This window comes from Acyrthosiphon pisum, chromosome A1 (genome assembly GCF_005508785.2).
Source record: "Acyrthosiphon pisum isolate AL4f chromosome A1, pea_aphid_22Mar2018_4r6ur, whole genome shotgun sequence".
NCBI classification, from domain to species: Eukaryota; Metazoa; Arthropoda; class Insecta; order Hemiptera; family Aphididae; genus Acyrthosiphon; species Acyrthosiphon pisum.
Genome location: NC_042494.1, coordinates 123,984,889 through 123,998,862, shown reverse-complemented (window position 1 = coordinate 123,998,862; position 13,974 = coordinate 123,984,889). Strand labels below are relative to the sequence as shown.

The following is a 13,974-nucleotide window of genomic DNA, read 5'->3' as shown; positions in this document are numbered from 1 at the left end:
TTATGAATTTTTATTTATAATATGTATGCAGGTAATAAAATTATTGATATTTTGTTACGCAGCATCTATAAATATCACTGAGAATGGAATATTTCGAAATAATACTCCATCCGTTAGTTAGAAATACACTGTACACACTCACATTTAAAAGTTGTTAATTGTTATTATAGAACTTTCAGTACCTAGGCAGTTTTCCAAAAAAAGGACTACATTTCTTTAACACACATTTATACACATGTATTATACAGCGATACTGATCGCATACAGTTTTATATTGGTGTCGTCTGGGTAATGTTAAATGGATCTCAAAAATATTATAAGATAATTACTAATTATTAGAAGTGAGAAGATCAGGACATATTATTTTTGAATCGTGGAAAAAAAGTCCCGGTAAAAAAAGTACCGATAAAATTAATGAAAATAATACATTATACAATAGTCAATAATAAATACAATTATTATAGTACCTACCTATATAATTATAATAATAATGCTATAAAAATGTAATACTATAATTAGGTACAGCTCTTTCTTATATTATTACTTACGAGTTACGGCTGTTAAAAAGGCCTGTTTATATAGGTATAAATATAACCTATTATTATACCAAAAAAACGTTTGTTTTTATGTGATGTTCCTAATCAAAGTTCAAATTATAAGTATCTATAGTAATTTTGTATATATTTATTAATCTACTACAGAGGTTCTAAACTGTGGGTCGCGAAAAAAAAGGTCATACAATGTATTGTGGGTCGCCAAATTTAAAAAAATTCTCAAAATGGGTCGTACAATAAAAAGTTTGGGAACCTCTGGTCTACTATATTTTAAAAACCATCCAGAATGAATTCCTATTACAACAAACTAAAATTGTAGATTCTGAGTGGAACGATGGATGTATTGATTTTACAATGTTGTGTTTTTTTTAGATTCTGAGTGGAACGATGAATGTATTGATTTTACAATGATGTGTGTTTTTTTATTTTTTTATTTTTTTTTTTATTTTTTTATTTTTTTATTTTTTTATTTTTTTGTGTCTGTGTACACGATAAGTAGTCGAAATAATGCTACGATTTTCAACTTCAGTATCTTGTTCGATCAGAAAGTGAATATCGTTGGTGCATTGGGGAGGTCAAAATTTAAATTTCCCAGTAGTTTTCAAAAGCGCCGGGAAAAACAAAAGAAAAATTAAGGAAAAACGGGAATTTTTACGCAAAATCTGTTTTCGAGAAAATCGATTTTGGTTTTTGGTGTAACTTTAAAAAAAATGACCGTGGATGCATGAAATTTTGACTGAATGTTTACATTTCCATTTTCTATACACGATAAAATTTTCAAAATATTTTGACTTATTTTGAGCTCTTTACGGACATTGTCAGTTTTCATTTTTTTTTAGTTTTTTTTCTAAAAATATCAATAAAATTTTATTTGTTGGATAAAAAAGCTTGAAAATTTAATAGAAGGCTCCTAGTATATTGTTTCAAAGGCAGATGAAAAATATTAAAAATCGTTAGTCACAGTTTTTTTTTATAAGCATTTAAAGTTCAAAAAATGACAAAATATGGAAAAATCACGAAAATTTGCAAATTATTTCGAGTTATAAATTCATAAAAATTTTTCTTTTTAAATCTAAGATATGAAAATGTAATACAAGATTCCTTATAATATTATCTACCTTTATCAAACAAAAAATATCTATAAGAAACTCAAATTAAAATTTTATGGGCGTTTGAAATTCATATTTTTACAACATTTGATATTCACTCGATTTCTTACGTAACAATTTTCTTATTTTGTTGTAATTAAAAAACGAGTGACTGTAGAAACTTGAAAATTTCACTGAATGTTAATATTAGCATTTTATATATACGATAAAATTTTTAAAATAATTTGACTCTTTTTGAGCTGTTTACGGACATTGTAAGTTTTCAATTTTTTTAGTTTTTTTTTTCTATAAATATCAATAAAGTTTTATCTGTTGGGCCAAAAAGTGTATAAATTTAATACAAAGCTCCTGATATATTGTTACAATATCAGTTGAAAAATATGAAAAATACATATGGCACAATTTTTTTTTATAAGCATTTAAAGATCGAATTTTGACAAAATTTATCACATTTTAATTTGAATAATTATTTTGTAGTTAAAAATTTATAAAATGTTCAATTTTTGTATCTAAGAATTGAAAATTTAGGACAAGATTCCACGTAAGTAATTAATTCTGTTACCAAAAAATCTAAAAAATACATTTACACAGTTTATTTTTATAGTCATTTTAAGTTCAAATTTGGACGAAATTACATATTAAAAACCTAGGATAACTACCTATTTTAGTTATTTTGTTGTGATTGTATAATATTATTCGTGGGTACTTGAAACTTCTAAACTATACTATTATATATCTATGATAGTACCACGGTTTTTTTTGTTGATGTATAACGCGTTATAAATACCTAATGGCTAATAGATATTATGACATGATTAATTTGGAATTTATTATAGGTATTAGGTACCTATTATAGGTCAATTTTTTTTAAATACCATAGACTATAATATAATATTATGTCTTATACCTAGACTGACATACCGTCTCCGCTCAGAATCGTTTTTCTTATACAATGATATTATATCATTGAATTCAAATTTAATACCATCCATTATACAGTGACCCACTTGTAACCTACTGTACAGCAGAGCGAAATCCACTTTTTTTTTATTTAATTTTTTTTTGTGTGTCTGTGTACACGATAAGTAGTCGAAATAATGCTTCGATTTTCAACTTCAGTATCTTGTTCGATGGGAAAGTGAATATTGTTGTTGCATTGGGGAGGAAAAAATTGCTAATAGTTTTCACAAGCGCCGAGAAAAACAACAATTAAGCTAAAACGGGAATTTTTACGCAAAATCTGTTTTCGAGAAAATCGATTTTGGTTTTAGGTGCAACTCTAAAACAAATGACCGTGGGTTCATACAATTTTGACTGAATGTTTATATTAGCATTTTCTATACACCATAACATTTTCCAAATATTTTGAGCTCTTTACGGACATTTTCAGTTTCCATTTTTTTAAGTTTTTTTTTCTATAAATATCAATAAAATTTCATTTGTTGGTTAAAAAATCTTGATGGAAGGTTCCTATTATATTGTTTCAAAGGCAGATGGAAAAAATTAAAAATCCATAGTCACAATTTTTTTTTTATAAGCATCTAAAGTTCAAATATTGACAAAATACGTAAAAATGATAAAAACTTCACGAAAATTTGCAAATTATTTTGAGTTAGAAATTCATGAAAAATTTTCTTTTTAAATCTAAGATTTGAAAATGTAATGCAAGATTCCTCATAAGTTTGTCTACCTTTTTCAAAAAAAAAAATGTCTACAAGAAAGTTGAATTAAATTTTTATGAGCGTTTGAAATTTATATTTTTATAACATTTGATATTCACTCGATTTCTCATGTGACAAAATTCTTATTTTATTGTCATTAAAAAACGAATGACTGTAGATATATTTTCTATATACGATAAAATTTTTAAAATAATTTGACTCATTTTGAGCTGTTTACAAACATAGTCAGTTTTCAATTTTTTTAGTTTTTTTTCTATAAATATCAATAAAGTGTAAAAAATGAATACAAGGCTCCTGATATATTGTTACAATCGCAGTTGAAAAATATTAAAAATACATATGCACAATTTTTTTTTATAAGTATTTGAAGATCAAATTTTGACAAAATTTATCAAATTTAAAGTTGAATAATTATTTTGTAGTTAAAAATTTATAAAATGTTCAACTTTTATAGCTATAAGGATTGAAAAAATTAAAACAATGTCTCACGTAAATAGGTTGTAATAATATTATATAAATTACTTTATTCACAATACTATCATCAAATATATTCAGTAAAATCATAGGCTGACAGGCTGACTGACCGTCTTGAGTGTTTTCGTCCAGAATCGTTTTTCTTATACAATGATATTATATCATTGAATTTAATGAATTCAAATTTAACACAATCCATTACAGAGACCCACTTATAACCTACTCTACAGCAGATTGACACCTACTTGCCCACATTTATTTTCTTACATGGAAGGTGTAGGTAACTAATTGCAATTAGAAATAAACAAAAATGCTGTAATGATTTTAATGTTGTTAATATAGGGTAAGCCACCCACAAATAACTTGTTTAATCTATTATCTAAACTTTTCTTGAACCCGTAAAAATTTGTCAAGTATTTTTTTAATATATAAACCTCATTATTCTCAACCTTACTACATCTTTCATCTAGATCTATGAGATTATTGCCGTTAGGTACATACAAAATTGATAAAACTAATGGACCAATTAAAAATCATAGACCACTAAATCATTTTTTAGGGACCATTAGCTCCCTATTTTCTATATATTTATTAAATTATGCTTAGTGAGTATTTATACAAGCCATATAACTTATATGAGTAATTAGTTATTATTCTTACTATGGACTACAGAGATAGGTTAATCAAGTAAAAAATGGTAATGAACACATAAGTATTTATAATATCAATGATAAAAAATAAATTATTAATTAAAATAGGAATATAATATGATCGTATATGATATACAGAGTGATTTATGAAACACTCGTTATTTAATCTGAGCATTATACAATGTTTTTTTTTCAAATTTAGAACCTTTTAAAAATATTTGAATTTTTGATAAAGTAAAGAATAGTATACTGTCTGAAGTTGAAAACAATGTATAATGCTTGAATAAGATATTGCCTATACTCTGTCTCTTAAGTTAGATTTATAAGAGTAACCTCAGGATTTTGTCATCAGCTATTAATTCTGACGTTTGGAAGTGGTGGAAAAATTGCTTTACTATGTAAATCTATGCAAAATACAAGATATACAGTTATTAGAATAATAAAGTGACAATTCCAAAAATGCGGCACTCTGCATATATTACACACACCCATTTCCACCACTGTGTGCAGAAGCCGGTGACTTGAGGTTACTCTTATATGAGACATAGTATATCCAAATAGTTCACAGTAAAAAATCACCCTGAATATTATGTAAATGTAGAAGTTATAGAATAATAATTGCCAATTGGAATTATTTTGAATACAGGTAGTAAAGGTAAGAAACTCATTTTATGTAATTCTTTAGCATAAAAGAGTGATATTGCCATTATCGGCACCAAGTAATAGTAATTGATTAAGACTCAGTACAGACATTGTAGTTAAGACTCCTTTAAACGTGTCGGCTCTTATTTTAGTAGAAGAAAATGATGCTTCACTGGTAAATCCTGTATGAATTCCTATACGATTGGCTGTAGTACCAGAAATAAGTTCATTTCTATGAAGGCCTAAGCAATGGACTGGTTCAGGTGACCCTCTGTAAAAGAAAAATAACAGTTACAACATTTCATACATTGAACATTATTTGGATATATTATTGTTTACTACCTCATATTATAAATCAGATTGCCATTTGAAACATTCCAAACAGACAATGATTGGTCAAGAGATGAACTGACAACTGTATTGGAATCTACAGCCAACAATTGTAATACCTAGGAGATGAAACTATTAATAAAGAACAAATTTATATTTTTAGTCGTCCATTACTTCTCCCTCGTGAGCTTTCCAATTGGCCAAAGCTTGGCCAGTTCGCAAGTCAATAACAGTCAAATAACCAGATGACTGACCAACAGCAACCCAGTGAGCATTAGTGGGTACAGCAATACTCCTAATGAGGCCAGTGGCATTGACAGATATCTAAAAGAGCAATAAATTAATTACACATACAAACTTATAGAATATTGTGGTTCTTACTTTAAGTTCTGCCACAGACTTTCCATTCCTAGGATCAATAGAATGTAGAGTTGGTTGTGTAGAGGCAGCTAATATATTTGGATGAGGAGTGGGTAGACATTTAAGAATATTTACAGGTATACCATTCATTGAACTCAAGAGACGTCCACCACACCAAGGATCCCAAACATGTATTGAAGAATCACAGGATGCGACCATTCTAAATTTTTCCAAATATGTAGCTGACAATACAGATTTACGGTGTCTAGAATAAGTGTATTGACACTGTGATATACCATTTCCATCACCCTAGAAAAATTATTAGTCTAATATTTACTTAATAAGTATGGTAAATATAATTCTTACTTGATTTCTTAAAGACCAGAGTTTAACAGTCTTGTCACGGCTAGAGCTTATAAAGCTATTTTCATTATCAAGTACACTTAAAGACTTTACAGTTGATTGATGACCACTAAACGTTTGTAACTTGATTTGTTTAAAATTAAACCAAGTATCATGACTATTACGGCCAATTTCATGTTCCCAATAGGCTAACCAGTTTCCTCTTAAATGTCTGTTTAAAAATAAATATAAATATATTTTTTTATTTAATTTATAGTTATAATTGATTTTAAACAAAAATATTTTACTTTTAAACTTATTAAAGATTATTAGGACATAACAATTTCAGACATTGTAAAAGTAGTATATTTAGATGTTTATCATTTCATTTTTATTTTTATTATTAATATTTAATATTCAAAATATTTATTTGTACCTGGAGGATTCCACTATAGTCTTAGCATCTTCAGCTACTTCTATTTCTTCATCCTAAAATTTAAATATTATATTATATAAGTTATATATATATTATATATAAATACATAAACAAATGACTGGAGGAAATTAAATTTGTTTTATTAATCTGTTGTGACATCTAGGTACATAATAATAATAAATAAATAAATCCGCAAATATTGAAACTTGTCCATGATTTAAATCAATTATTTAGATTTTTTAGAATTACTTGTAAATGTATTTTATTGCCCTTGAGAGTAAGATGAGTTCCAAGCTGTTCTTCAAAATTAATAGTACTATCATTGTAATCTATACAAAAATAATAATAGTAATTTAGACTTTTCAAAATATGTAAAAAAATATTTGATAATATACATTATAATTCTTTTACACACCAATATTTGCGTAACCAGAATATACTCTTTCTTCTTTATATGTAACACACAATTCCTTAATGTAATTCCAATTGATTAATGTCCTCTGCATAAATAATTCTCCATAGTATTTTAAAAATAAAGTATAGGAATGATAAGCTAATTGTGGCGTTAAAACCTGACACAATTCTTCCATAGCCTAAATTAAGATAATTTAAATTTTTGTTTTTGCTAGTAAACTAGGTAATTACTGACTTTAGTTTTGACATTTGGCTTATCAGCACTAATTGTAGAAGGAGAGTCCCCGGAATCACTGTTATTTAACTCAATAGTTTGACTTCTGTTCATAAGCACACAAAATTAAAATTAAAATTTACTCAAGATTACCATGTATGATGTAATATTTATACCTTGGATTGGTATCAGCCATACTAAGTGGATCAAAATGCCTCAATTTATCAAATACCAAGAACAATCTTTGTATGGTTTTTGAAATTAGATGTCCTTGTTTAAGGCCAAAGAAGTATATGGTTTCAAATAGTTTTGTAGCAAAACTACTACGGCTTGGTGCTCCAGATGGGAAAATTACTTTTTGTGACGACAAAATTCTTAACATTGGATGAATAATTCCTTTACATAATGTGTCCTTGAAAAAAAATATAATAATAATAATCATAATTTACAACATTATTGTTTACTACATACTTGACTGATTTCATTGAGTGTAGATTTTTTAAAATAAGACATTAGATATTTCAATAGAGTTACACATCCGATTAGGCCGCTTTCGAGACTCATAGTCATTTTGTTACGTTTGCACAATGAAACCACATCACTTATATGTGGTAAATATTGGACCAAAATAACTTGTTCTCCATAAATACCTACAATTTCAAGATTGTTTTTTTTTATGTAATTAAAAACTAATATTAATATTACCAGCAATGCTCATCAGACAATTAATAACCATTTTTGCTTTGTCTTCATTTTGTATTGAGTCTGAGTAACACAACATTAACATTTTCAACAAATTTTTTGTAATATACATAGACGTATGTACTGGGCCTATCCGAATTGATACCCATACAAGTGAATCTGCACTGACTTCTGATATCTAAAGACATTAGTTGATAATAATATTGATGATATAAATATATAATAACAAAAATCATGAAAGATCATTATATAATGTTCACCCCTTGACTACTATGGACGCATATATGTGTCCAAAATATAATGTGTGGTGCTAGACGCATATATGAGTCCTATCATTTTAAAAATCAACACTAGCTGTTTTAATCAATGTGATAATATGAACACATGGTAAATTATTAGACAAATTTAGTGATACTAAAAAAAAAAATAACTGATACACTAAAAAAAAATATATATGTATATATTAATTATTAATATTTAAATAATGACAATATGCAATACAAAACAAAAATTAAATATTAAAAATAAAATTTTATCTCAGCACAGTACATTATACTGGAAAAAATTAATTCAGCAGTGAAAGAGTTAATACTTAATATATTATAACCTTTAGATGTTCTTCAGGATTACTGCATTTTTCAGAATCAGGTGTATGACAAGATGGAGGAATATCTTCACCATTTTCTGAATAGTCAATTGTAACTTCATCCAAATTCTTGTCGTCACTAAAATTAGTATCAGCACTTTGTTGATCATCATCAATTATTACATCTTGATCATCTAACAGGACATCCTTAAGAGAAACTATACTATTGGTCAAAGCTTCGTCATCAAGAGACAATGTATCTGTAACAGTTTATTACCGGTTAAAGTTGAATGTACATATAAGAATATTACAATAAATCAATAAGGTATACTCTTGTACCGTTTTCAACAACTTTTACAGCTTGACCGGTGTCTGTAACAGAATTTATACTGCTGTTTTCATAAGATGGAAATGAGCCACAAAGATCACTGTGAAAAGTACACATTTTATGTTATATATCTATATTTATTTTTATGAATGAGAAACATACTTAAGGTGCTGTATTGGGATTGGGTATGCTCTGTTAAAATTGCATCCAGATCCGACTGTTTCAACAAGTATTGGAACAAAATTTTTTAAGAATATACTAGTTCCAAAACCAGAAATCAATTTCATCAAAAAGGATTTTTGGTATAATTTAAGCCATTTATGATGTACGGGTATATTTTCTTGGACAATATCTTTCAAGCATTCTTCATATAACTTAGTTACATAGTCAAGGAGTAATTCCTTAGATTTTTGCATACCTAAGGCTTTAAATGATGGTTCCAATAAATGCAAAGCTGTTAAAGTGTTACAATTAGTATCAGACAAGAGTTCAGTAACCATAGGCACTAAAAACTCAATCCAAGTGCTGTCAGCAAGTATTCCAAGAGTTCCAGATTCACTCAATTCACACATCTCTTGTTCAATATCTACAATAAGCTTAATACACAACGTATCAAACATATCAAGGGCAAATTTTTGGTTTTCTTCCAATAAGTTTTTGACATTTTCCATTTCAGATTTCACTGTCTTGTAATTGTAATAAATTCTTAATATATTGTGTATATGAGAAAAGTAATTAGGAAAACGCAAAATAGAAGAAGAGAGAGATGGAATTAGCAGTTGATGAGGAGTTGGTGGTGGTAGTCCATTATCTGTGATTACAGAGCACCAGTTGAATTCAAATGGCGATGGATTTTCACTTAAAGGAATTTTATCAATTTGAAGCAGCAACTTGACGACTGGTCGAATACAGTCTGGAAGATCTTTCTGGTATGTTGAAGCAATAACACGACAGCTTTGTAATCTTTTTAAAAAAGACAATGATACCAAATTACTTCCATGAGCAAGAACTTTGTCTCCCAAAAATAATTCTACAATTAAACAACCTAAAACCTGAAAATATAATAGAATTAAAACATACACATAAATTATATACATATATATTATACAATATATTATAATGTATTTCCTGTATACAAAAGTTGAAATACTAATAAAAATAAAATAATTACTTGAATTTCTTGAGCCCTTCGATTTGCAATGATTTTTTTGTATGATGTCATGTCTTTTGCACGAAATCCGTTAGAAGTAGAAGTTTTTAATGGCTTAGCACATACTCCATTCAAGAAATTATTTAATGAATCTAGAGTAATTAATGGTGTTGCAGGATTATAATCAGGTGGTAGCTATAATTGATAAATATTAATATAGCAATATAAAATTAACGAATAATAAATGATTAATTCATTATTAATTTTTACAATATAAATGTTTACCAAGTACAGTGGTATCATTTGTGGGATGCAAGAATGCATGTATGTATTCGGTTTTTTTTTTTTAAATATTTATTATTAAAATCTGGATTTAAATGCCTAAGCACTAACAAAAAATCCTCAAAAAATAATAAAAAATGCATTCTAAACGCAATTATGCCCTTAAAAATGACCAAAACATTTTTTAAACAATTTTTGAGCAAACGAAAATACAACATCAACTAAATAAAAGCAACACAAACTGACAAATTAGTTATTACAGATTCGATGCATAACAGCCGTTAAACGCCCAATCACACTATAGATAGATAAATATGTTATAAACTTATCGAAATTATAAATAGTCGGAACGACATTTCTTGAGGTAATATTTTGAATTACCAATTAAGTTTAATCTAAAAAATGTATGAGATGTATAAATATGCACTAAAAACTAACAATTTTACATTTTTACCTATAAACTATAAAAAAATTGCTCCAAGAACTCCAAAACTGCTAAAAATTTAAGTTTTCAATTTTCTAATGTATGAAATTAATTTCGTACTTGATTTCATTGCTTTGGACTTCCAAAAAAATAATACATTTTTCATTAAAATTTGGGCCTTGCCGATTAGTAGTGACAAATAAGTAATGAATAATGACTAGGGCTTGGATTTAAATAACCTAAAAATATCAAAAAATACATTTAACATTTAAAATTGTTTGGGTAGGTACAATTATAAATGTAAAAACTGAGTAAAAAATGTAATTTAACAAATTAAATTTGTATTACACTGTAATACTCCGATAAATTAAATTAAATATATAGCATAACAGGTATTATAGACATCTGTGTAAGATGTAATTACATACTGGTTTTTATTTTGTATGTTTGGTTTTATTTAGGTACGTAAAACTGTGATAATTGTAAATTATTGTTTGTTTTACAAAATAAAAAAAGTATTTTTAAACTATTTTTAATTGCATACGAATCCTAGCTCAACTCGTTATCCAATAAAAAAAAAGTATTTTAATTTTGCAAGCAATCTGATCAATTGTGAAATAAGTATCGACTATGGACATATTTGTATCCAACAAAATAATGTAAAATGACACCACTGACCTAGTATAAAAATGTATTTATAAAGAAATAAAAGTACATATGTTTACATGTACTTACACAAAGTGGTATTTTAGACATATCTAAATATTTTATGAATCCATTTATTGATGTTTCATTATCAGCAGCTAAATTAATATGTTGTTCCTCATTGAATGGAGGGGTTTCTTTAACCATTCAATTGAATTAAATTAAATAAAAGTATAATAAAATATGATAGATATATATTTGAAATAAGGTAAATCTATGAACTTACTTAATTTAGGCATGGTAGGAGGAATGCGAGAAAAATAAGGTGAAGGTAATAGTCTTTGGGGATGTGGCTGTGTAAATAATTGTACAATGCCAGATGAAGATAGATAAGTGTGGTCATCACACAGTTGAAGGCACACATTTTTTGATTTCACAGCAGCCGAACCAGATAATCTAACAAATTAAAGATGTCGATAATAGTAACATATAAGTATAAAAATCATTAAAAATTAGTAGTCTTTTTACTTGTATCCAAATGTTAAATCAATCCAATGATGTAAACGTTCTGAAATATAGTTGCTTTCTAGTATAGCTCTATGTGTATCTACCAAGTCTTGTACATTTTCTGCCCATGTTGGAATTCCCAAATCAGGTAATTCTTTATGTATTGACTAATGAAAAATTATGAATTAGTGCTAATTATTTTTAAAATTTCTCCTAAGTATTCTTAATACTTTAAAAACTGATGGATCTGTAAAAAACTCTGGTATACATTCATCTGGAGACCATTGTTGCATGCGTTGTATGCTTGTAGGATATTCTTCTGGTACAAATTTTGTTCTAATATAACGACATAGGACTGATCGTGGAGTTACCCGAGATCGATACACATAGTAAGTTATTTCTGATAAAATGTCAGGAACATGATGTGGGGTCTAAAGCATTAAATTGTATAGATTATATAGACCATTATACATAATAATAATAATTTTTTAACACATACCAATATTGAAGTTTTCTCATCTCCAATGTCATAAGTCAAATCTAACTGCCTGTCTCCTTTATTCAGCCTGTACTTTGATTTGGTAAGGTCACGATAATTAAGTCCGGCTCGAGAACTAAAATCAGTTACCCAAGGAAATACGTGATGGCATTTAGGATCACCATATTTTCTTCCAGCTAGTTTATTCAAAAACATAATATAGTCAAAGTTGGACATATTTCCACGAACCCACTGTTCACAAGTTTCTGATAAATACTCAAAATTCGAACTCTTAACTGTTTCATCATAGCTATTATCAAATTCATCAGCATCAGAAATATTGTCTGTGATTTTTGGAAGTACCTATGAACAATAATGTTTAAGATAAAATCACTATTATACGTAGGTATATGAATTATAATTTATAATAGTTAATAAATAACATTGGCCTACCCGAATCCATAGTTCTGGAGACACAATGATATCAGACATAGTAATGTCACCTAACACAAGTCCTTGGTCATGGGTGTGTTGCATTGCATTTAAAAGTTGATATAAAACAAATAGTGGACGAGCATGATTAGATTTTAATAGAGCTGGACTATAATTTATACAATCTTGTAACGAATGGACATTATTTGTTTCCTAAAAAAACAGTATTTAATAATATTTATATTTATGGATTACCATAAAAATAACTAAATGTAACCTACCTGTAGTAAGTAAAAATAGTTATTAGTTTCAAAAACTAAGTTAGCGGACATAATGTTACCATGAGATTCATTTTCCGCTGTTGAGGATATTTTACTACGCAATTGTTCTTGTAAATTAATTATTGGACAGTTATAAAAACGGGTGAGTACATCTCGTATTATTGTATCATGAGGAGATAGACATAAATTTGAGCAAGCTAATTTTTCTCTACAAAAAAAACCATCTAAAAAATAAAATGTATTATAATTGTATAACATCAATCCAATTTTGGTATAATGTTAGTAACTTTTACATCATCAAATATGAAGATACATTACCATATTTTTTATACGCTTCTTTCCACAAATTTTTTCTATTAGTAACTGTAACATATTGTAATTGTTGTGAATAACTTAAATCTTTATCAAAATGCACAGGTTCGTGTCGTCGTGCCAAAGGAATCATAGATTTATCCACTTTCTGTATAACCTTCCAAAAAAAAAAATATTCAATATTAATTTGAAAAATAATCTGTGTATAAAGTTTACATACAGTTATTAAAACGTATATCCAAGTATCGCCCAAACTCTCAATTTGCTGGACCTTTGCACGGACATCATCGTTTGTGAATATCTCATGATGTAAAAATGGACGATAAATACCATTTAAGAAATCTCTGTTAAACATAATAGTACAATGAACAATAATTTAAGATCGCATCATGCAAATTTTTACCTAAACCAAATCCGGTGGACACTGGCCAGAAATCGTTTAGAATTATTAGTGGACTTCAAATATTCCACAGGAATTGTAAGGTCTTTTGAAACAACGTCTAGCCAAGCCATGAGTAGTGAATTTAAGGATAATAAATACGGTTACAACACATGTCTTTTATAAATTAATGATCGATAGGTAAATCGTATATTTTGAATTTTTGAATTTGAAATTTGAATATACTATTATTATTTTATT

At 27.5% G+C, this 13,974-nt stretch overlaps 1 protein-coding gene across 1 annotated transcript; it reads right to left on the bottom strand.

Moving 5' to 3' along the window:
* Window positions 1-4,367: 4,367 nt before the first annotated feature.
* LOC100169061 (WD repeat-containing protein 81) lies at window positions 4,368-13,974 on the bottom strand. The gene is made up of 26 exons (XM_001951416.5): window positions 13,738-13,974; window positions 13,555-13,678; window positions 13,341-13,491; window positions 13,023-13,246; window positions 12,763-12,954; window positions 12,331-12,672; window positions 12,062-12,262; window positions 11,853-11,998; window positions 11,611-11,780; window positions 11,415-11,521; window positions 9,995-10,168; window positions 8,986-9,875; window positions 8,835-8,923; window positions 8,517-8,755; window positions 7,913-8,087; window positions 7,679-7,857; window positions 7,384-7,619; window positions 7,229-7,313; window positions 6,995-7,172; window positions 6,829-6,908; window positions 6,580-6,632; window positions 6,168-6,375; window positions 5,823-6,110; window positions 5,616-5,765; window positions 5,454-5,560; window positions 4,368-5,382 (listed from the first exon to the last, which is right to left on the bottom strand). Exons 1-26 carry the CDS (start codon window positions 13,845-13,847, stop codon window positions 5,151-5,153), a joined length of 5,130 nt encoding a protein of 1,709 aa, XP_001951451.1. The 5' UTR covers window positions 13,848-13,974; the 3' UTR covers window positions 4,368-5,150.